This window comes from Amblyomma americanum, chromosome 6 (assembly GCF_052857255.1).
Source record: "Amblyomma americanum isolate KBUSLIRL-KWMA chromosome 6, ASM5285725v1, whole genome shotgun sequence".
In the NCBI taxonomy this organism is placed as follows: Eukaryota; Metazoa; Arthropoda; class Arachnida; order Ixodida; family Ixodidae; genus Amblyomma; species Amblyomma americanum.
The window spans coordinates 12,477,588-12,497,896 of record NC_135502.1 but is presented as its reverse complement, the minus strand read 5'-3'; the positions used below and the strand labels follow the sequence as shown (position 1 = coordinate 12,497,896).

The following is a 20,309-nucleotide window of genomic DNA, read 5'->3' as shown; positions in this document are numbered from 1 at the left end:
TCAGTTGCACAAAGCAAAGACTTAATTTTTCAGAATCTTTGTGGTGCAAAGTAAAACATGACGTGCGGTAACAACACTGGGTGCTCAATGGCAACATCAACTCTAGCAGTGGACTTGGTACTTGAACTGGTACGATTGGTGAAACGCTGTCAATGCAATGTGGTGGTGCAAGTTTTTTACAAAACTTTAACATACTCTAGCCAAGGCTGATCTATCACGCTGTGTTTGCAGCAGCGTGGACTGGCCAGAGCCTCACCAGTGGTGTCTGCCGCAGCCTCAGAAATAATGCTTCAAGGTGTCGGAGGTATCAACAGCTCTTCATAAAGTGGGAAACATCAAAAGAGATGGCTTTCTGCACTGTTCACTCATCCTACCACCAGAATCTAATCCTAACGTAAAAACAAGTATGGAATTTGAGGATTTTCAAATTCATCACTCCAAAACCTGCGTGAATCATCAGAAGTGACCAACTTCACCAAAAACGTCACTCTTACAAATGACCAACATTGAAGAACAGCTCATTATATCCAAAGTACATAGCCTAATTGTATGGTAAGATACGTTAAGGAGGGGGTAAACATCTTGAAGCTGCATGCGAGTTGCGATAGACGTTGCAGTGGATTATTTCAACCACCTGGAGTTCTCGTGCTCCGACATCACACAGCACACAGGTGTTTTTGCATTTTGCTTCCATCAAAATACCCACTGTGGCTGGGACTTGATGCTGTGACATCGTAGTCACTGAGCCAACCTCCACTTCTCCCCTCAATCCCACCACTTCTGCTGTTGTATCGAAAGCAAGTGATGTACCTAGTGGTACTGCAAGAGCAAGCCAGCATGAAATCTGGTAAATGTGAACAATGCTACAAAATGGTCACTGGCTTCAGTATGCAGAAACTTTTGCATGGAGTAAACGAGAAAGGCAGGAAGCCATCTGTGCCTGTTGCACAGGTACAGTGGCTGGCAGCAGATGAAATTTTGGAGCGCGTGAATAAAGGCACGTGCACCGAGGCGAAAGACGCCTTGCACCGTCGTAGCGTGAAAAAAAAAAAAAAAGGTCGTGGTGGTCACACAATACAAATAAAAATGGAGGATAGAAAAGTTGCTTGTACCCAGAACATTCGTCACATTTTGTTTACTCAGGCAGCAGTCAATGTATATACATTTAGATGTCAACGAAGAGACAAAAAAGCGTCGACAGACAAGTGAGTCAATGAGCGCAGTGTCGCGATGGTCCGTCAGGGCTCTGCAGGCTTCTTAGCGGAACCTTCCTTGGCGTCAGCCTTCTTAGGAGGGGGAGCCAGGCTCAGCAAGTACTCGTGAAGGAGACCACTGTTTCTGGCGGATAAGATGATGTCCTCGACAGACACGGTAGTTCTGCGGGCGTGCCGCGACACCATTTCAAAGTCGCGGGCTAAGCGGCAAGCTTGGCCGTACACCAGTTCGGATATGGTAGCCACCGCCAGCTGACTCACGCGAAGACCTCCGTCTTGCTCGGCCATTGACTCGCAGATTCGTCCCACGGTGTAATGCACGGCAGCCTTAAGGGTCGCCTCCAAGCTCAGCCGCTCAGCTTCGACGATATCCTGGGGCATTGCGTTGACTGCGTGACCACGGCACTACCGCTAGCAGCAGCTATAAAAAGAGGCAGCTAATCGACGGCGAAATCAATGGCGCTATAGTTGAAAGAAAAGAAATTATGACGTTTTCGCAGTTTTCTGTAGGTTCGATGAATCTGCAAACGATGGTTCACATACCAGGGCACAAACTTTACTTCGTAGAGTTCGCGCGCTCGCTCCGGCTACCTAGCCCGAATCGGATTGGATTGGAATTGGGATTTTTGCTCCAAGGCACTGCTAAGGTGGCTAGCATGGCACAACGCTTTTGAGCCATACTTGAAACTTTATGCTTTTGAGCATCTGTCATTTGTGGCGTTGTGGTTCTGTGCACGATAGAATTTGTAGAGCAACAAGTGACTCAGAAAGGACACCCCGGACAACAGCCGAAGAAAGGGCACATGGACAAGCGCTTGTTTGCTGGCAATCAGATGGGCATTACCGGCTTGCACTGTAGCAAGTGTGGGCTTGAACCATATTTAAACGATCTGTCATTCCGTGAACTCTTTGCGGCTATGTGCGAGCCTTCTATTACTGTATTGCAGAAAGTTTGGTTGCAGCGGCGCGCAAATCAAGTGACGTCATATTTTCAAACTTCAAGAAGGTTAGTTTTTGTTTCATTTTGAATACCATCGAGCAGCGTGAGGGGCTTCGTATCTCAGCTTTCTCTAGTTCTACGAGCATGTGTTGGCAGCTGCTCCTACATTCCAGTGTTGAATATGCGGCAATAAATTTCAATTTCAAGTACGCGCTTGTCCACGTCTCGGCGCTGGCTCCTACGTCGTCGTTTCTGTGGCTCGTCGCAATAATTATGTGATATCCCCAAGTTTAGCAGACATAAAATTATTGGTAGTAAAACGAAAGTTAGAAAATATTGCTAATAATCGATAGTTTTGCCGAATCCTTAAACTTATTACCAATGTCTGCTAGCCCTGCGGAGCACGGGGGCACTGGGGGCATCATGGCACAGTCTGCAGACACTGGCCAGTCTGGCGCCATTGTGTTTTAAATGACTTGCGGACTGTTTCTGAATCGCGCGGACTGCTGACTCGTTGTCGTGTCTAAAATGGATGAAATTGGCGTCGTCACGAATGAAAAAGTAAGCGATCTATTCTGTTACTCGCCTCGCGTTGTGCGTCAGTCCTGGTGGCAACACCACATGGCACTGAGCTTCGCGTACGCTCGCGTTCGTTGCTAGCCTTTAGTTTTGCTTACACGGAGCCCGGCGTCAGTTTTGCGTGACTGGGCGTTTCAGGAAAACATTTATTTATAATTCTTATTGCTTCGCGTGAAGCTGTGCAGTGCCTAAAGTGATTTCGTGTAATACCATGTCGCATGTTACCTTTCTTCGACGACTCCTCTAAACTTGGGTCACTTGTCAGCTGAGCGGCCAGCGACTGACTTCTGTTGTGCCGAACGCTACATTATTTTATTGGCTGGCTTGTGCTGCTGTAAAGTGGTATAAGCATCACTTTCACGCCTTCGCCCCGGTAAGGCTAAAATGTTCCGCTCCTCTTTTTTCCGCCAAACCTACCAAAACCACTTGCTGGCCTGGGTTAGTTGCAGATCTGCTCAAGAGTCTAGAGCGAACTTACCTTTATTGATTAAAAAAGAAAATGCTACATCCAGTGTGTGCGTAGCAAATTCTGAGCAAATGATTTCGAGTAGCTCATTGCAGTGCATACCTTGTTTGCTTCACACACAGGAAGAAGTACTAAACTTGGAGCCGAAGCTGACTGGCTCGGACGAACACGATGCTGAAGACTTTTACATCAAATATAAGGTGCGTTCAAGTCGTTCGTACTTTATTTAGCGAGTAGATGAGGCTTGCTTGCCTCCTCCGAGCTTTGAGAAGTAAAAAGAGTTGTGCTGCAGTATGATTCAAGGCTTCAGGTTGTGTATGATTCTGAACAAGTTGAGCACATCTTATTGAGAACGAATAGTGGAAAGAACTGACACATCAAACCTTTTTAGAGGTTTTCTGCTATATTTCACAATACTTTGAAACATTTTGCTACAGTATTGCTCATGTTGTTGGTGCTGTCTGTTTCTTCTTTGTATATGCACATCTATACTAGGTACCTCAGTCGGAAAGAAAAAAATAGCAAAATAAAATTTTGGGCTAGTTAATGATACCTTGAGACAGACATATAGTGCAGAGCTCAGAGACGAAACTAGAAAACAAAAGGATGTGAGAAGAACTAACTGACAATTGAAATTTTATTCGAAGTGATCTCCGAAAAGAAACTATTGCACATTCCCAGCAGGTTCCATAAAAACAGTTCAGCAGTATGACTTGTGACCTGAGGACAGGGGATGCATATTGTGGTAAAAAAATTAACTGTGGAAAGCAAAAACTTGTGCATAATATCTTCGGTGAAGCTTGAAAGCACACTAAAGCAGCAACACAAACTCATGACTCTACCTTGTGTAGAAGAAAACAACTTGTGCCATTGTGCTCTTTGGCCAAAGCTGCCCTTGCGCCATAAAAGCTCATCATCTTTGGGGGATTTGCCTGTGGTGCTGAAAAAATTTACACTTGCAGTGGCAGTTTGAGATGAGAGCTATGGTTATGCAGCTCTGTGATGTAGACTCTGCAAAGAACAAGCTAGTGTAGTACTATTTTTTGTGTCTAACTTGTCAGTGCACTGTCACCTGCCTGGTGGCTTGTCTAGTTCGCATCTGCTATTTACTGCCCAATGATGCATTTGCTTCGTACAGAAACTTGACACGTAAGAGTGCAGTTTTGGCCAGTTTTTATCAACTAATGCATCATCCCAAAATTTTCCAACCTTGGCCTCATTGTTGAGATTTACTGTACTCGTTAGCGATTATAAAACAGAGCAGTCATGATATGTGCATGTGCTTCTTTTTTCTGGATGCTGAATGAAAGTTATTGCAGTGCATTTCTGTGTGGAGCTTTTTTTGTTATCTCATGATGATAGTGTTGTAGCTGGAATAAGCAGTTGTTAATGAGCAGTCTGTGCTTGATGCCTTTATCTCTCTTCTTTTCTGAACCCTGGTGGCCTGGTGCAGAAGCTAGAGCGACAGCTGGAGTTTCTGGCTGTACAGGAAGAGTACATCAAAGATGAACAGCGCAATCTGAAGAAGGAGTACCTGCATGCCCAGGAGGAGGTGAAGCGAATCCAAAGCGTACCCCTCGTTATCGGCCAGTTCCTGGAGGCTGTGGACCCACACACGGGCATCGTGGGCTCCACGACGGGCTCCAACTACTACGTCCGCATCCTGTCCACTCTGGATCGGGAGCTGCTCAAACCTAGTGCTTCAGTAGCCCTCCACAAGCATAGCAATGCCTTGGTCGACGTGCTGCCTCCAGAGGCAGACAGCTCCATCTCCATGCTGCGAGCAGGTTGGCATGCCTCGCTCTGCCATTTTGTAGCCATTTACTTTTGGGACAGCCGAGGCTGTCAGGCAGAACGTGGGCAGTAAAACAGCATGACATCAGACAAGGACATGTGATTAATTTGCATGCTGCTTTCCTTGTGAAAAGACAGCTTCCAAAGATTTCTGGTAAAAATAAGAGGGCCTCTCATGTGTGTTGACTTGTACATGAGCATTGTTATCCTTGTTGGGCCCCTGCAGCTTTCTCTGCAAAGTTTCAAAATGTTTTTTGGGCATAAAAGGGTACTGCCTCATAATTATCCTTCTCGAAAATTTTTTACAAAGTAGTTAGTGCCACAGGGGTTGTAAGGAGCCAAAAGTCTCTTTCACAGCTTTTGAGGCTTTCCCTCTTCTGGCACCATTCTTGTCTTTCAAAAATCTCTTGCTGTGCCATTGGGGATGATACTTCTGCCCCTGACACATACCATGGTGTATTTCCTTTGCTTTCTTGTCATATCAGTCGGCGTGTGTGGCTGTAGCATGCCTTATCTACGTGTTACTTGGGTGTTTGTTGTGCTGTCCGTGGGCTGCCAGTGTCTTTTCCTGACACTGAAGGAAGTCTGCCAACTAACAGTGGCAACAACCTACTGTTAGAGAATTGGCCTCGTGTTGTGTGAGAGGTGTTGGGGTTGAATCCCAGTGCTGTCATTCACCTGCCAGTTTTTGTGTTCGCAAGTGTCAAAATTTGGCCAGATGCAGAGAAACCAGTCAAACTAACGCACGAGGAAAGCACCTTGGGTCAGCTAGATGACACATATTTTATGTGAACAGCACAATAATGATGACAGGTAAGAATGAGAAACACAGGAGAGGTCTGTCATCTGTATTGCACTATTATATTACAAAATGTTGCTATCACGGGATATTGCTAGTACCATCACATGCAGGCGAAGCTCATGGCCATTTCACAGCTGCTGTGTTTTGCGAAATGCCTCTATTGTGGTGCAGACGAGAAGCCTGACATCAAGTATGCGGACATTGGTGGCCTGGACATCCAGAAGCAGGAGATCCGGGAGGCAGTGGAGCTACCCTTGACGCACTTTGAGCTGTACAAGCAGATTGGCATTGACCCACCCCGGGGAGTGCTCATGTATGGCCCACCTGGCTGTGGAAAGACCATGCTGGCCAAGGCTGTTGCCCACCACACCACTGGTGCGTGTGCCACTCTCAGATTGCATGCAGCCACATCGATGTTATAAGCAACCACGGTGTAATGCTGCTTAGTCTGATCACTGCATCTCGTGCCAACATAAGTGTGCTTGCCATGTTTTTTTTCAGCCTCCAGTCTGTTGACAATGTGCGTTTCACAATGTTTAATGGCTTCTCACTGTGCTTACTGAATTTCCAAGCCTATGGCATGCAAACTGTGCTTTAAAGGAGTATAGACACCTAACTTTTGGATGCTTGTTTTCTTGTTTGCAATGATGTGTAAGACATTATTATTCATGGATTACTACCTGGTATTCTCCTATGACTGCTAAATAATTTATAATCTCATTTCTTTCTCATGCTGTTTCGGTTTCGGTTTCAACAGCCAAATGAAGACTGTGACATCAACTTGTGCTTACAGGTCACGTGAGACATGAAAAAACTGCAACGTAATCACTGCTTCCACATTCATTGTCATTCCGGCTCTTGAGGAAGGCTGGCTTCAGCACAGGAGTGAAAACAATGAAGCAGAAATTATATGGACGTTTTTTTCATGCCTCACGTGACACAAAAATGCTCTTTGATGTTACATCCATTGTACAGCTGTTGAAACCGAAACAGCATCACGGAAAAAATTTGATTATAAATTATTTAGCTGTTTTAAGCGAATATAACATGGTGATTCGTGCATAGTAATGTTTTTGCATCATTGTAAAGAAAACATGCCACCAAAATTAAGTGTCTATACTCTTTTAAAGTTGGAATTTTAGGTTGTGAAGGACATTCATGGATGCAGACTAAGCATGATTTTCTGTCTGGTAATTGCTTATTAAGGGGAGATGCGCGTCGAAAAAGCGAGTTTTTCGCAAAATTTTTCAGTTTCGGGTTTTTGACTTTAAATTATCTTTGGGCATTCAGCTACATTCCCCCAAAAATCAAGGCGAAATTCAAATGCGAAGTTAGTAAAAGATCCATTTTATTGAGCCACGGTGGCTTGAGAAACTGCAACTTTCCGCGCACATCGTCAACTTTCGAGCGTCTGCCTCTCGAGAACGCGGCACTGCCCGCCATTGCCGTTTGCTTGGAGAGGTAGAGTAAGCCTTTTTCTCGCAGACAGCACCTCCTGCCATTTCGTATTTTGGCTGTAAATAATAAAAAAACATGTTTTCGGCGCCTATTTCGAGCGTTTCTATTGGACCTTTAAATCACGTGGTGTTTAGCGTAGCTGCCATTGAAGAATGAAGTATGTTGGCCAAACAGGCCGCTGCATAAACAAAAGGCTAAGTGAGCACGCTAACAACTGTAACTCCATCACGCATTCAGGAAAGCTGGCGACGCATTGTCATCGCTGCAAAGAATGCAAGCCTCTGTTTGAAAGAACTACAATCATTTCACATTCCAATAACAAAATAGAAAGAGAGATTGCAGAAGCTTTTGAAATCAAATCCGCCGGTGCCGAAAGGTGTATCAGCAGTGTGTCGTCGTCGTTGTCCGAGAAGAAAGTTGACCTGCATAGGCTATTGCGATGAGTGTGTTTAGTTTTGTGGATCTGTTTACGATTGCTGATATCGATATGTTCTCTCATTTCTTCGTGTGCCACTTATGACACTCGTGTCTCGTGTATAAACGATCACCCGTTTCCTCCATTAAAACCAGTTGTAAGTTCACGCTCTGTGTTTTTGTGTCGTCTTCTCATTCTATGGAAAGTTAAACGCGTCAAACCACCATGAGCCACCTACTACGCCTAATCCTTGCCATTTTATGTAATAGTACCATTTTTACTCGAATCTAGGCCGGCCACGATTCTAAGCAGGCACCCGAAAATTGAAGGTCAGATAAAAGAAAAAAAAGAAAACTTTCCTCAAGTGAAAGCCCGATGAAAAAAACTGTTGAGAATGACCGCAGGTACAGCACGCAAACAGCATTTATTTCCACAGACCTGCTCTCGCTCGCTCGTCCTCGTCATCGCTGACCTCCTTATCACTGTCCTTTTCATACAGTGTGCAATATTGTATGCCATCGAGCGCATTGGAAATGCTGCAGTTTTGGAATGAGCGCACAACCAAGCTTTTCGGGATGTCATCCCAGGCTGCAGCGATCCAGCTAGTTACAACTCCTAGCGATGCGCGCTTGGTGTGGCTTGTTGGAGTTGGCTCATGCATTTCACTGGTCCCGTGGAATGCCTTGCTCTCTTTCCAGCCCTCTAGCTTTGGCCTATAGCACTTCTGTGGGCACTAAAAGTGCCGCTTACCTCCGCGATTTCATGAACTCTGCCAGTTCGTCGGGCCTGTTAAAGCTTTCCTCATTGCGGTGCAAGCAAAAAGTTCATCACGCTGCCCCCTCCAACAGCAAACATTCTTCTTGTCTAGCCGACATCCCATCCGGCTTGCAGATTTGAAGAGTGCTCTGCAGTGAGCACAACTTTTCACTTGGAGGCGGCACTATAATGTCACCATCTGCTTGATGCCATGGTGTCTGTAAAAAATCAGGTGCGAAAAATATGCACTGCCACGGAATGTGCCCATGCCACCAAACAAAGAGAAAGCAAGGTTAAATTGCCAGCCAGTGCTCGTGTGTGCTTTTATTGACATCAGCTACAGATAGGAACGGCTACAGTGCCATCTTTTGTTGGTGTTTCATGAGGGCGCTACCTGCATGCTTCTTTTTTTTCATTATGCGTTGTCGTTGTATTCTGTGAATATAACAAAATCCTCGAATCTAAGCTAACCTGAGAGCTTCATAACTATGGAAGGAAAAAAAAAAAAAAATTGTGCTCCTGTTTCTGAAGTGACAACTTCAAATGACTCAACTTCTGCGATGGGTAGGATGATAATTTTAGCCTTATTGCATACCTTGATATAAAGAAATCAGTGGCAGGCATATTAGCAAGTTTTATGCAGCAAAATTTTTTGAAAGCTCTCGATAAAAGTTGCATAATATTATTACATAAGTGCAAAAGTGCTTGTTTTACATAACATTAAATGAAATATTTGAAATTAGCATGTAAAAATATGTGTTCTCTGAATATTTGATAGTTACGACTTGATTAGTAAAAAAGTTTTGAAGACCCCCCCCCCCCCCCCCCCCCCCGCCCCCCGCCCCCCCCCCCAAGGCATGACTACACAGTGATGTTCAGTCATGAAGCCAGATTATGTAACCTTCTTAATGTTATCAGTGGCAGAGTATTATGTGCAGTGCCACAATTATATATTTAGGTCCTTTCAAACTGATTGTAGCCACTTCTTGCAGGGGACCCTTTGCAGAGCGCATCGCGATAAATCTGATGGATTGGATGCGCATTGGTGTCAGCGGGTGATGCATCATTCTGTCTCTCTTGCAGCGGCCTTCATCCGGGTAGTGGGCTCGGAGTTTGTGCAGAAGTACCTGGGGGAGGGTCCCCGTATGGTGCGGGATGTCTTTCGTCTGGCCAAGGAGAACGCGCCTGCCATCATCTTTATTGACGAGATCGACGCCATCGCCACCAAGCGTTTCGATGCACAGACCGGAGGTGCGCTCTTCACAGGCTTCCCAAGCCATAAGCTATCTGGTTTCATGTCAGTGTGCACTGTCATTGGCAGTCTCTGAATGGGCTGGCTTTTTTTTTTCTTTTTTGTAGTCATGAAGCTAGTATAAAGAGGTGTGCCAAATGAATTTCAGTTATTTCTGTGCTCTTGTGGGGCCAGTCACTCAGTTCTATTTTTTGCTGTGAGTTCTTTGTATAAAAGTGCATCGGGAGTCTCCATACATTTAGTTGCTGAGGAAGCACACATATGCGCTAGTTATAGGAGTAGGTGTAAACGTAACAGTGAACAATGTTTTACAAAAAGAGACAATGGAAGGCAGCAAGAAAATGCAGCAGTGGAAGTTTGTGGCTTTAGTTTTGGAGGTGGCTGCAGAGGAGTGACTCCTAAAAGCTTCAGTGGATGTTCAGGCCACTGAACAGCACGGATGTTCAGGCCACTGAACAGCACTTGGGCTATTTATTGCCCAGATTAAAAAGGAAGCCATCCTTAATTGGCATTGTAAAGGTTTTTTTGGGAAGCTTGCTTTAATTGCTGCACCTTGAATGGCTTATTGTTACGCAGAGCCCAGGCTTTGAAGCTGGTGCAATAGGGCTGGTACAGTACACTGCTGCAGCGTTGATGATACGAATCATGTGGAGTTGAAAAATATATATTCTTATTATTTGAAATTTGTATCAGTAAACGGATGGAATCCGCATGCTGAGGCATGAGAAATTGATTCATGGAAATTATTTTTTGGCTGGAAACTTTTTTTTTTTTTTGCAGGGTCAACTGCAGGGAATTTTTGAGGTATAAACTGGGCTGATGAGTTTTCCTGAACAATGTTGATGCTTGCGGAACTGAACCTGCATGCATGCACTGACAGTACGAAATGAGCTATGTCTTGGTTCAGGGAAAAAAGAGATAGGGAAAGAGCTCTTTAATGAAAAAGAGAATTTTAGCCGGCATGAATATTCGCTGACATGCTACTCTGCATAGGGGAGGGAGTTTGGGAGTAAAGATGGAAGAAGGGTGCTAGAAAAAAGTGCAGTCATTGAAGAGGGTTATAGCACAGTAGTTCACTGCATGATGGCTTCTTTGGATGAGACCGAAGTCAAGTTCTGTGCATGTACTGCGGGGTGATCAAGTTTTCGGACAATTTGGAGTTTGTCTAAAAGACCAGTAGCGTCTAAATAGGCAAATAAGAATATCATTGCATGTCGCTGCTGTCTGTAGCAGCCTAAAAAACCTAATATGAGTCCAATGTTAGTGAGCACAGTCGATTTCCAGTTTTAAGGCACGGAAGTGTTAATGGATCCTTCCTGTATTTGCTGTCCAGTAGCTGATATTGTTGTGCCTTTGTGTTCATGCTTGGGTTGTCCTGCTTGCGTTCCGTTTCATATATTCATGTGGGCTGGGACAACAGCGGAAATGTTTTCACTGCCCAGTGCTCGCAGACGTGTACTTTGCGACTGGCGATTGCCGCATTGGCAATGTGTAGGCAGTGTGTGCAGTCGCAGTAGTGTCCAGATGTAGAGCAGGCTACAGCTTGATACCTTCACCTCCTGCGCTCCTTTTACGCACATTTTCTTGGCTGTGCTCTTACACTGATGATGATAGTGCTATCTGAGCAACTGACTGCAGCTGAATGGTGAAAAAGACATGCATAATGTTTGTTGCCTTCTTGGAAGGGCTGTGATTGAATAAGAGTATTGTGCTAGTATCTGTAACAGCTCAGCCAATGGCAGCAAAGTGTATGAGCTTGCATCACCATGATGAGGGGACGTCAGACGGGCTGAGAGGGTAAACAGCGTGTGAAACACCTGTGTTGGTTGGCTGGCTGGCCGATTCACAAGGTGAACGTGCATGGTGGAATGTGGCTGTCACAGTGAGTACACCCTTGGCTAAGCACCCGTATTTGTATAACAGGAGAGTGTTTGAAACACCCAAAGTTTCGTGCATTGTACAGTGTTTGTAATTCAGCCGTGCAATTTCATGAGTTTGTATCATACTGAAAGTCATATCAGCTGTGACGGTATCATTGAGATTCTACTCTGTAACATATTTACACATATATAACACGATCACAAATGTAACGCGAGTGAGGGGGGACTGCATTTAAAAAAAAAAAAATTACTGCTATTCTAACGTGATCTCGGCCTCTTCAAGCCCGCTATGGCTGAGTGCCCGAAAAAAAACGGAGACGGCACACAGAATTATAGTAGCAATAGATACGTCAGTAATATTTGAGAGGCAGCATTTAAGAAATGGGCGTGGCATTATTGAGAATAGCAAACCCTTGTGTGCGTCAGCGTACGCAGTTTCTTGCAGCAGTAGCCACTGTCACTGCCATGCCGCCGCTGCTTCGTGTTTAATGCTGCCCAGTCTTGTGCCCATTTGCCCTTCTTTTTTTTTCTACTCCACTCAACCCTTTCGGCGCCTTCTCTTTCTCAACAGCCCGTGCTGCCTTCTTTCCACGCTTTACAACCAAGGTGGTTGTAAAGTTAGCTTTTCCTAGCAGCTCGCGAGTCCGATACTGAAGGTCGCTGTAGCTTTGCTAAGCAGAGAGAAAAATTAAAATTTCATTATATTCTTACCTTGGTTCTGAATATAATGCAAGATGCAATCTAAAGCCGATGAACTGACTTGCATTATGTTCGTGTAAATGTGGTACTTGTGTAGTGCTGCCATTACTTTGCTTATTTCTCCCATCTTCCTTCTTGCTCCTATAGGGCTTGATCGCTGTAGCTTTGCTAAGCAGAGAGAAAAATTAAAATTTCATTATATTCTTACCTTGGTTCTGAATATAATGCAAGATGCAATCTAAAGCCGATGAACTGACTTGCATTATGTTCGTGTAAATGTGGTACTTGTGTAGTGCTGCCATTACTTTGCTTATTTCTCCCATCTTCCTTCTTGCTCCTATAGGGCTTGACCTCTTTCTGGACCACCAGCTGGCTCTAGTAGATCAGGCACTCCTTTTCACGAAACCCTGGCTCTGCCCTTAAAAAGACACCGAGGACAACTGCGACCAACTTTTATTCTTAGTAAAAATTGATTCTTTCTGGCTATGTTGACTGTTGTCCAGCAGCAAAAGACTCGTTTATTACTGATGAAATTGGATTTAAAAATTTCCTTCTCGATTCAAACTTGCGACGTCCATACCGAAAAGGGTTATGTGATAACTGTTGGCAAGTGAATGGCAGTGTTGCATAGCTTCGGGCATCTGCTTACAAAAACTGTCTCAACACAGTACACTTTGCTTTAAAAAACGGTCACACGTGGCGACACCTCTATTTGATTTTGCGGCTTTCTTTTTAGCTTATTGAAGCTCCGTTTTCAATGAAAGGAGGGATTTTGTCATTAGAATGCAATAATCTTTCGATGCAGGCTGACCTCAGTTTGTCCTTAGTGTAGTGGTCTTCTGTGGATAAAGCGTAGCAGCACGCATGCTGCCTCATTTCACGGTACCAAAGTGGACTTTATAATTCTTTGCTGGCTGACTGCTTGGCTACCTGCTTGAAGTGCCCTTGACATGCGGAATAACTGGTGTGGTAAAATTGTTTTTCTCTCAGCGGATCGAGAAGTGCAGCGGATCCTGCTGGAGCTGCTGAACCAGATGGATGGCTTTGATCAAACAACCAATGTCAAGGTAGGTAGGTGGGGCCTGCTATGGCCATTGGTGGTGCCAACCGCTACCATGACAAAACAACGCACATCAAAGTAGCACACAGAAAATTGGGCAACAAAAAAATAGCACAGTGAAAAAACAGCACAGTGACAGCACAGGTCACTGCATGAGGTAACGCATGTGGAATTTGTGAGCCATTTGTTGAGCTATATATATCGATTTTGTTATTACACATACCAGTTGGGGTATGTTGATTCTTTTTAATGTACTCGCTCTTACATTTTCTTTCTATGCAGGACAGCAGTGCAGTCGATCCCAGATATATCAAACTCGTAGGGGATCATGAAATAGTTTAATATATCAGTAATTCAATATATAAAAATGGCAGTAGATAAGCTTATCTGCATCCTAGAAGCAAGAATACGTTGCACCCATGCTAGCGATGCTTCCTGTAGTGACATGCTGTCTGCCAGCATGCTGGCAGCACACTGCTCACTAAGCATCACTGGGCCTAGCCTGCTTCGCATTGAGACCACAGCGGACAGTGCTTTGAAACTAGCCGAATCCTATTGCCAGTGCACTAAATAAAGAGAATAATCTCTCCTTAAAATTAAGGTAAAGGTACAGTTGGTGTCTGCTACGCCTTTGGCAGTGAAGCACGCCAGGCAAGCCCCACCACTGGGCTTCAGGCATTTAGATTGGCTTTACCTCATGACAAGCTGTGCACCGAATGCCGCCATGACAAGAGTGTTGCCAGGAAAATGAGTACAAAAGACTGAAGGCTACCCTCAAGCACACCTCATGTTCATCTCGTCACGTGCCGACCTGTCTCTGCACGCGAAAAGTGATCGCAGAGCGCTGTTAGAAGTGCCACTTGCAAGGGTTCAGCACACCATTTAATGTGTCGAATGTTCTAGTGAATGGTAGTTCGATTAGGACAAACAACAGTGCTATACTTTTGCATGGAGTTTTCAAGGGGATGATCTGACTGTTTCAATACAAACAGTAATTCGATATATCTGGTATGGACTTCTTTATGCAAATGTAAATGAACACCAGAGTGACTGCGCAGCGCAATGACAAAATAGCAGAGCAAAAAAAGATGCCAAATGGTGTTATGGGAGCAGGAGTCGTACTTTAATGATTACAGAAGATGTTTGCCTGGTAGTCCATCTGGCGGGCGCACACGTGTGCACACAAACACATGCACACACACACACGATTTTTAGAGGGCATGTATCAGACTCTTGTAAAAAAAATTTAACACTGCTTTCATTCTATGTAGCGCTGAAGCTAAACTGCATCATGCCAGGGACCAAAGACATGCACCAGGCACAGGGTACAGTCCTGTTGGAGACCCAAAGAAGTTTTCAGTATTCTATGTGATGTTGTGAAATTGCTGCAGCTACAGATTATGACCAAGTTCTCAAGGTCCTTGTGCACGCTACATGTTGAGCACAGTGGACTGCTGTAGGAAGCAGAGCATGTTACATCCAAACAAGTCCAGTGTAGGCAATGGCGATCATGCCTATCTAACTTGTGTGGCATGCGGATGTCGCTAGCGGTGTCGACGTGATGCAGGGGACTGTATTGACTGTCCAGGTCACTGCACAGAGTGCGTGCGACTGTCAGGCTGCAACAGGCACAAGTGTCCCTCCATCACTCATAAGAGGAAGATAGTATGGATTGATTGTGCAACATGTGTTAAACCAGTTTAGCCAGAAAATAATGGAAAGCTGCAATGTGAAAAAACTAAAAGACTTTGTGGTTTGAGGTATCCGCCTCAGATTTTGAGATATCCGAATATCTTCACGAAAATTTTTCAGGATAAGCGGTGTCAAATTCATGGTACCTTTCGGAGTTATTACAGAGTACAGTATGAGGCACAGGTTCTTGGGTTAAATGGTACATTTTAGACTTGGACAACTGAGTGTGACCTAACAGGATAGAGGAGACACGACGATAGGAAAGGTGCTCACGTACCTGTGAGTACCTGTCCTGTCATGTCTGTTTCTTTATCTCATTAAGCGGTGCTCAGGTTTTCTAGGCAATATGTCCAAATATTCGAGTTCAAGTTAACAGAGATTTGCGGTATTTCAGGATGTTTGAGAGGCCGTGCACGTGCATGCATGCATGCAGGTATGCATATACGTAGTATTCATACGTATTAGTTGAAAGACAACTCGGGGTGCCAATCAGTAATTCTGAAAGCTGAAGTAAATGCATGTACTCAATGGAGGCTCTGTTCTGGCTTGAAGTGCCGCATAACTTTCTGAAATGTGTGCAAGTGGTCACTGTCCTGGTTGCAGATGCTCTTTCTTTGGGAATGTCGCTCGCCTTTGCTGCCTGTATCCTAACCCAGGCGCCGTATCTCTTGCAAAGTATTCGGAGCCTCACAAGTGCACTCCGCTACCTGCGCACTGCTGCCTGCGCAGGCAGCTTGCAGTCTGCAATACCAAAGCAGGCATTGGTAACAGTTAGCGGCTAGTAATGGGGTAGCGGCCAGTGAGTGGTCGGTCCTTCCAGCCAGACAAGCGTGGCCAAAGTTTTCCATGTGCTTTGCTGCTAATCACACTGACTGGACGTTGCAGCAACTGATTGCCATTGCAGTTTCCTACACACTGGGATGCGAATCGGGATCACACTGGCTGTGTAGCAGGCAGCCCAACAAAAGTGACATCTCTCTGTGGACAAAATTTTTAAAATCCTGAGGCCTGACCGCAGAAATCCAATTGCAGTTCCTGTGGAACTAATGCATAAGAAAGGTACATACATTGCATAGGAAGTTAAATTAGCATAAGCTGTGTAATGTGCATGTTGTGGCTTCATTCAAGCTAACCAATGTTTGAAGTGGTCATAATTGTGCAAAACGCATTTGTACTGTTCTGTTCAGCACTTAAATTTACTTTTTTTTTTTGCTTTGAGCATTCTGAGTAACTGAGTTGGCAAGCAGTAAGCAAATGAAACTGTGGACCACTGGCGGTGGCTAGTTCAGAGTTTGTCGTTTTGTCACTTTGGCATGCTGCTTTACTACAGGTACAACAGTCATTTCTTCAGAGTAATGATAGATGCTTGAACCTTGATGGATGACATTTTATTGGGTGTGTATATACTGTATGAGAGAATAACTAGAAGAATAAGAATGAGTTTGAGCACATTTAGCAGGTTCTCTCTGATCTTGAATGGCAGCTTACCATTATCTCAAGAGAAAAGTATATAACAGCTGTATCTTACCGGTACTCGCCTGTGGGGCAGAAATGTGGAGGCTAACGAGAAGGGTTCAGCTTAAATTGAGGACAGTGACGGTGCTTTCTGTTGCCATGATGTTTTGTCACTGTTCTTTTTCTGTCACTGTTTATTTTCACAGTGATAATTTTTTAGCATAATTAATATTTGCCTGTTGCTTGTTCGATGTCCTATTTCTTTTGTACACTCTGATGCATGCTGTTTTGCCATTTGCTGTTGTGCTTCATTCCAAATGGCTGTACGTGCACACCTTAATACTGTGGTGATTGTAAAATTGTCGTCAAAGACTTCGTTGAAAATGGCGTGCTACACCTTTGATGCCCTGATGTGCCAGCAGTGGCAGTAACATTTGGCCATGTGTGCACTGGTGCAGGTAATAATGGCAACAAACCGCGCGGACACGCTGGACCCCGCGCTGTTGCGTCCTGGCCGACTGGACCGCAAGATTGAGTTCCCCCTGCCAGACCGTCGGCAGAAGCGCCTCATCTTCTCCACTATCACGGGCCGCATGAACCTCAGCGACGAGCTCGATCTAGAGGACTATGTGGCACGGCCAGATCGCATCTCAGGTGCCGACATCAATGCTATATGCCAAGAGGTACAGTTGCTTCTTACACTCTCTTCCCTACTGTGACATTGGTTAAGGGCACGTTTTCCAGTTTTGTGGCATCGTTGATGTTGGTGTAACACTAAGGAGGAGTGCGAGTCACAAGGAGAGGAGGAATGATGAGTGGCACTGTACTGAGTGTGCCGGCACTGTGCATGATGCCCTTCTTGCAGTAGTGCAAACTACTGCATGCGCAGAGCAGTGTTTCTCAGAATTGTGGTGCCCACTGTGGGCACCATTGTGAAATAGTGCTTGCACCGTTTCCATCTAAGCAAACTACTGCTGTAGAATGTCGTGTTAAGCAGCATCGGCGAGCTTTTTCTCCAAGCCAGATGAAACATCACGCAACTAATATGTTTTTGAGCACCTGCCTCACCAAATCTGTGCTCAGGTGCCTATTGGGCAAGAGCAGAAAAGCTGTTTTACTGCACAGCCCTGTTCACCATCTGCCATGGAAACTGTACTTTCCCTTGTGCTGCTCCTGTGATAAAGTCTTGTACACTCGGTGACAGCTTTTCTTGGAAATGTAGGGAAGCTTACAGGGGCGGAATGTCTGTAACTTGTGTCACTCCACCAGTAGTTCGGCCGGAGGACAGCCGCCTGTCACGTTGCTCACTACACAGTTGCTTCGTTCCGTCACTGGTGTAGCCGACGCCATCTATAGTCGATGTACTTTTAAAAACATTTTGTAATCAAAGAAACTCTTTTTGCCATGACTCTGTAATGTTGAAGTAACACTTGTTGCGGGGCTAGTTGGTGCATAGTTCTATGTACAAATGTTAGCGCAAAAATAAGAGACAATCACAAGAAAGGTGGACAAGACAACGCGCTGTCTTGTCCACCTTTCTTGTGATTGTCTCTTATTTTTGCGCTAACATTTGTACATGTAATGTTGAAAATTTGCAGTTATGTTAGAAATGTGCTTTAACATGTATTATCAATATAGTACTGTGTTTTAAGAGCAAACTTAACTTCAACTATGGACTGTATTGCGCTGTGTAGGAAGAGGGGCCATATTTTAGCTCTGTAAATGTTGCTCCATTGCCAAGAAAAGTTGTCGCAGAGTATAATGTTGCTGCATCTTGGTCCATATAGTTCGCTTGATTCAGTTAAGGTAGGCTGAAGCTTGGACGACCGGGAGCATTTCTTACTAGCAGAGATGTGTCAGTACGCAGAGATGTGTTCGCAACACGTCAGCATACTGACCCCACAGTAGCTACTGGTCACCACTTAGCAGGGGCAGATTTAAACGGGTGTCTCCCCCCCAAACTATGAAAAACCTACTTTTTCAGTCAAGAAAATCCTAAAAATGCTTTGCAAAAATAGCTTTTTTAAGAACCAGTCTTGCAGGCAGTGGTGGTTCTCAGTTTGTACCGCAGAAACCAGACATGCATTAATCACATGTGTTTTTCACCCAAAGCTTTGGTGCAAATAAACCAGCAGCATAGAAGCATGAAAGGCTTGAAATATTTCATGATAAACTGCAGGTTACAATATATAGTATCTGTATTATGAACAAAAGTAATGGGCTCTGCTAGTTTCATGTATTCTTGAAGTTAAATAAATAAATGGAACTACTAATATTCCTGCTCTGTGCAACATGCAGGCAGTCTTCGGAATTAGCACTGCAACTTGTGGCTGTGCCACATCTTCACTGGACTTGTGCATAACCTTGTAGCAAAAAATTGGATTGCCATCACTTATAGAACTGCAGCAAGCGGTTTCGCAAACCTGCAAATTATTCTTCACTTTTGTTCAGAGAAATATAACATTGGACTTATGTCCCAACTTGCATTCCCACAAGGATGTAGTGGTACATATTTTTTGCCACTTGAGTTGCATCAAACAGTTGGGGTGCCAAAACTGTTGGCACACTGCTTGTGTCCTTTCTCGGTGCATTCGGAACCTAGCCTGTTGCAATAGTTTAGGTCACCATTTTTTTTTTTACTTGTAAAAACAGTGCACAACAGGACTGGATTGCATGTTATGATATTTTTAAGCCAGTGTTTTTCACTAGAAAAAACAAGGAACGTTGCAGTTCACCAATGCGCATTTGATGTTCAACGCTCTGTTCTCACCTTTTTACTGCCTCTGAAGTGACTGAGCAAGCTGCAGAATTGTGTACCATGTTGCCCTGTTGATGGCTATTTGTAACACAAGTGGTGAAACCGCTTCTGCTTATTCATTAGAGGATCAGTCCCTGTGGGGTTGAATATAGAAAACTGGGCTGGCAATGTCCATTCTTACCCGTAGTTTTGATCTGTGTGGTTTTGCCCCGCCCACACCCTGCGCAGGCCGGCATGCATGCTGTGCGGGAGAACCGGTACGTGGTGTTGGCCAAGGACTTTGAGAAGGGCTACAAGAACAACATCAAGAAGGATGAGTCTGAGCACGAATTCTACAAGTAGCACGGCTGACATAGTTACATTGGGTAGGCTTGAGTGTGCCGCAGTAAAAAAAAAGGGGGTGGGTGCCCCACACTGACCTTGTTGCTCGAGTCTATTCACTCGGCTTTCAATGTGCCAGGAGCAGCTGGTCATGCATGCAGTTTTCTTGTTTGGTGGCCAGTTTTAACGCGAGAGCGTTAAGGGCCCCGTGTCGCAGAAAAGCCGGTGTTGTCGGCATCGGACGTGAGCGAAAAATCCCTCATCCTCCTCCTTTTAGCAATGTACGCCACTGCCCCAACAGATAGCGCGCGACGGCAGCGCCTCATGCTCGCCTCGTTCGGGCGCAGTGGGGCCATGCGGGCATGCAGAAATCATGCGGTGAGTGGCGAACAACGCAGCGCACATCCAAAGCGCGTTCACCACGAAGCTTGCGGCTTGCTGCCCGTTCGTTCGGCGCGGAAGCTATGCTGGCGTCTGTGTCATCGGATTTGTCGAGAACGATGTGCCGACGAACTACGACCGCAACTCGAGTCCTGCGCGTTTTGGCAAGGCGCCTGGCAGCGCTTTTACGTGGTTTGCCGCTCCGCGCGTCTGCTTCACCGTACGAAGCAGAGCGATTTGTCTAATGGGCAAGGTGTAGCGCCGCAACGGGCGATGCCGTTCCGTGGACTCCCTGGCAGTGCTGCAACACGCTGTCACGTTCCACTCTTAAAGGCGAAGCTTAAGCGTCCTCTAATTTTTTGTCGAATATTGTGGTCCTGTTGCCAA

The 20,309-nt window shown here is 45.1% G+C and overlaps 3 protein-coding genes across 3 annotated transcripts in view; 1 reads left to right on the top strand and 2 right to left on the bottom strand.

Annotated features, from left to right (window-relative positions):
* LOC144136326 (ubiquitin-ribosomal protein eL40 fusion protein-like) overlaps nucleotides 1–20,309 on the bottom strand; it is a 274,921-nt gene that overhangs the window by 105,871 nt on the left and 148,741 nt on the right. The window lies entirely within an intron of this gene.
* Nucleotides 1,121–1,740, bottom strand: LOC144136323 (centromere protein S-like). Its single transcript, XM_077668570.1, has one exon. The coding sequence runs from the start codon at nucleotides 1,593–1,595 to the stop codon at nucleotides 1,239–1,241; it is 357 nt and encodes a 118-aa protein (XP_077524696.1). The 5' UTR covers nucleotides 1,596–1,740; the 3' UTR covers nucleotides 1,121–1,238.
* On the top strand, nucleotides 2,566–19,638 carry LOC144136321 (26S proteasome regulatory subunit 6B). The gene is made up of 8 exons (XM_077668565.1): nucleotides 2,566–2,715; nucleotides 3,322–3,399; nucleotides 4,653–4,986; nucleotides 5,967–6,170; nucleotides 9,508–9,675; nucleotides 13,246–13,322; nucleotides 16,921–17,145; nucleotides 19,449–19,638. The coding sequence occupies exons 1-8, from the start codon at nucleotides 2,683–2,685 to the stop codon at nucleotides 19,560–19,562; spliced, it is 1,233 nt and encodes a 410-aa protein (XP_077524691.1). The 5' UTR covers nucleotides 2,566–2,682; the 3' UTR covers nucleotides 19,563–19,638.

Coding starts and splice junctions, on each gene's coding strand:
- LOC144136323 (XM_077668570.1), bottom strand. CDS start 1,595: ATGCCCCAGGATATCGTCGAAGCTGAGCGGCTGAGCTTGGAGGCGACC.
- LOC144136321 (XM_077668565.1), top strand. CDS start 2,683: ATGGATGAAATTGGCGTCGTCACGAATGAAAAA. Junction 2,716..3,321: donor GCGTCGTCACGAATGAAAAA/GTAAGCGATCTA, acceptor CTTCACACACAG/GAAGAAGTACTAAACTTGGA. Junction 3,400..4,652: donor ACTTTTACATCAAATATAAG/GTGCGTTCAAGT, acceptor GGCCTGGTGCAG/AAGCTAGAGCGACAGCTGGA.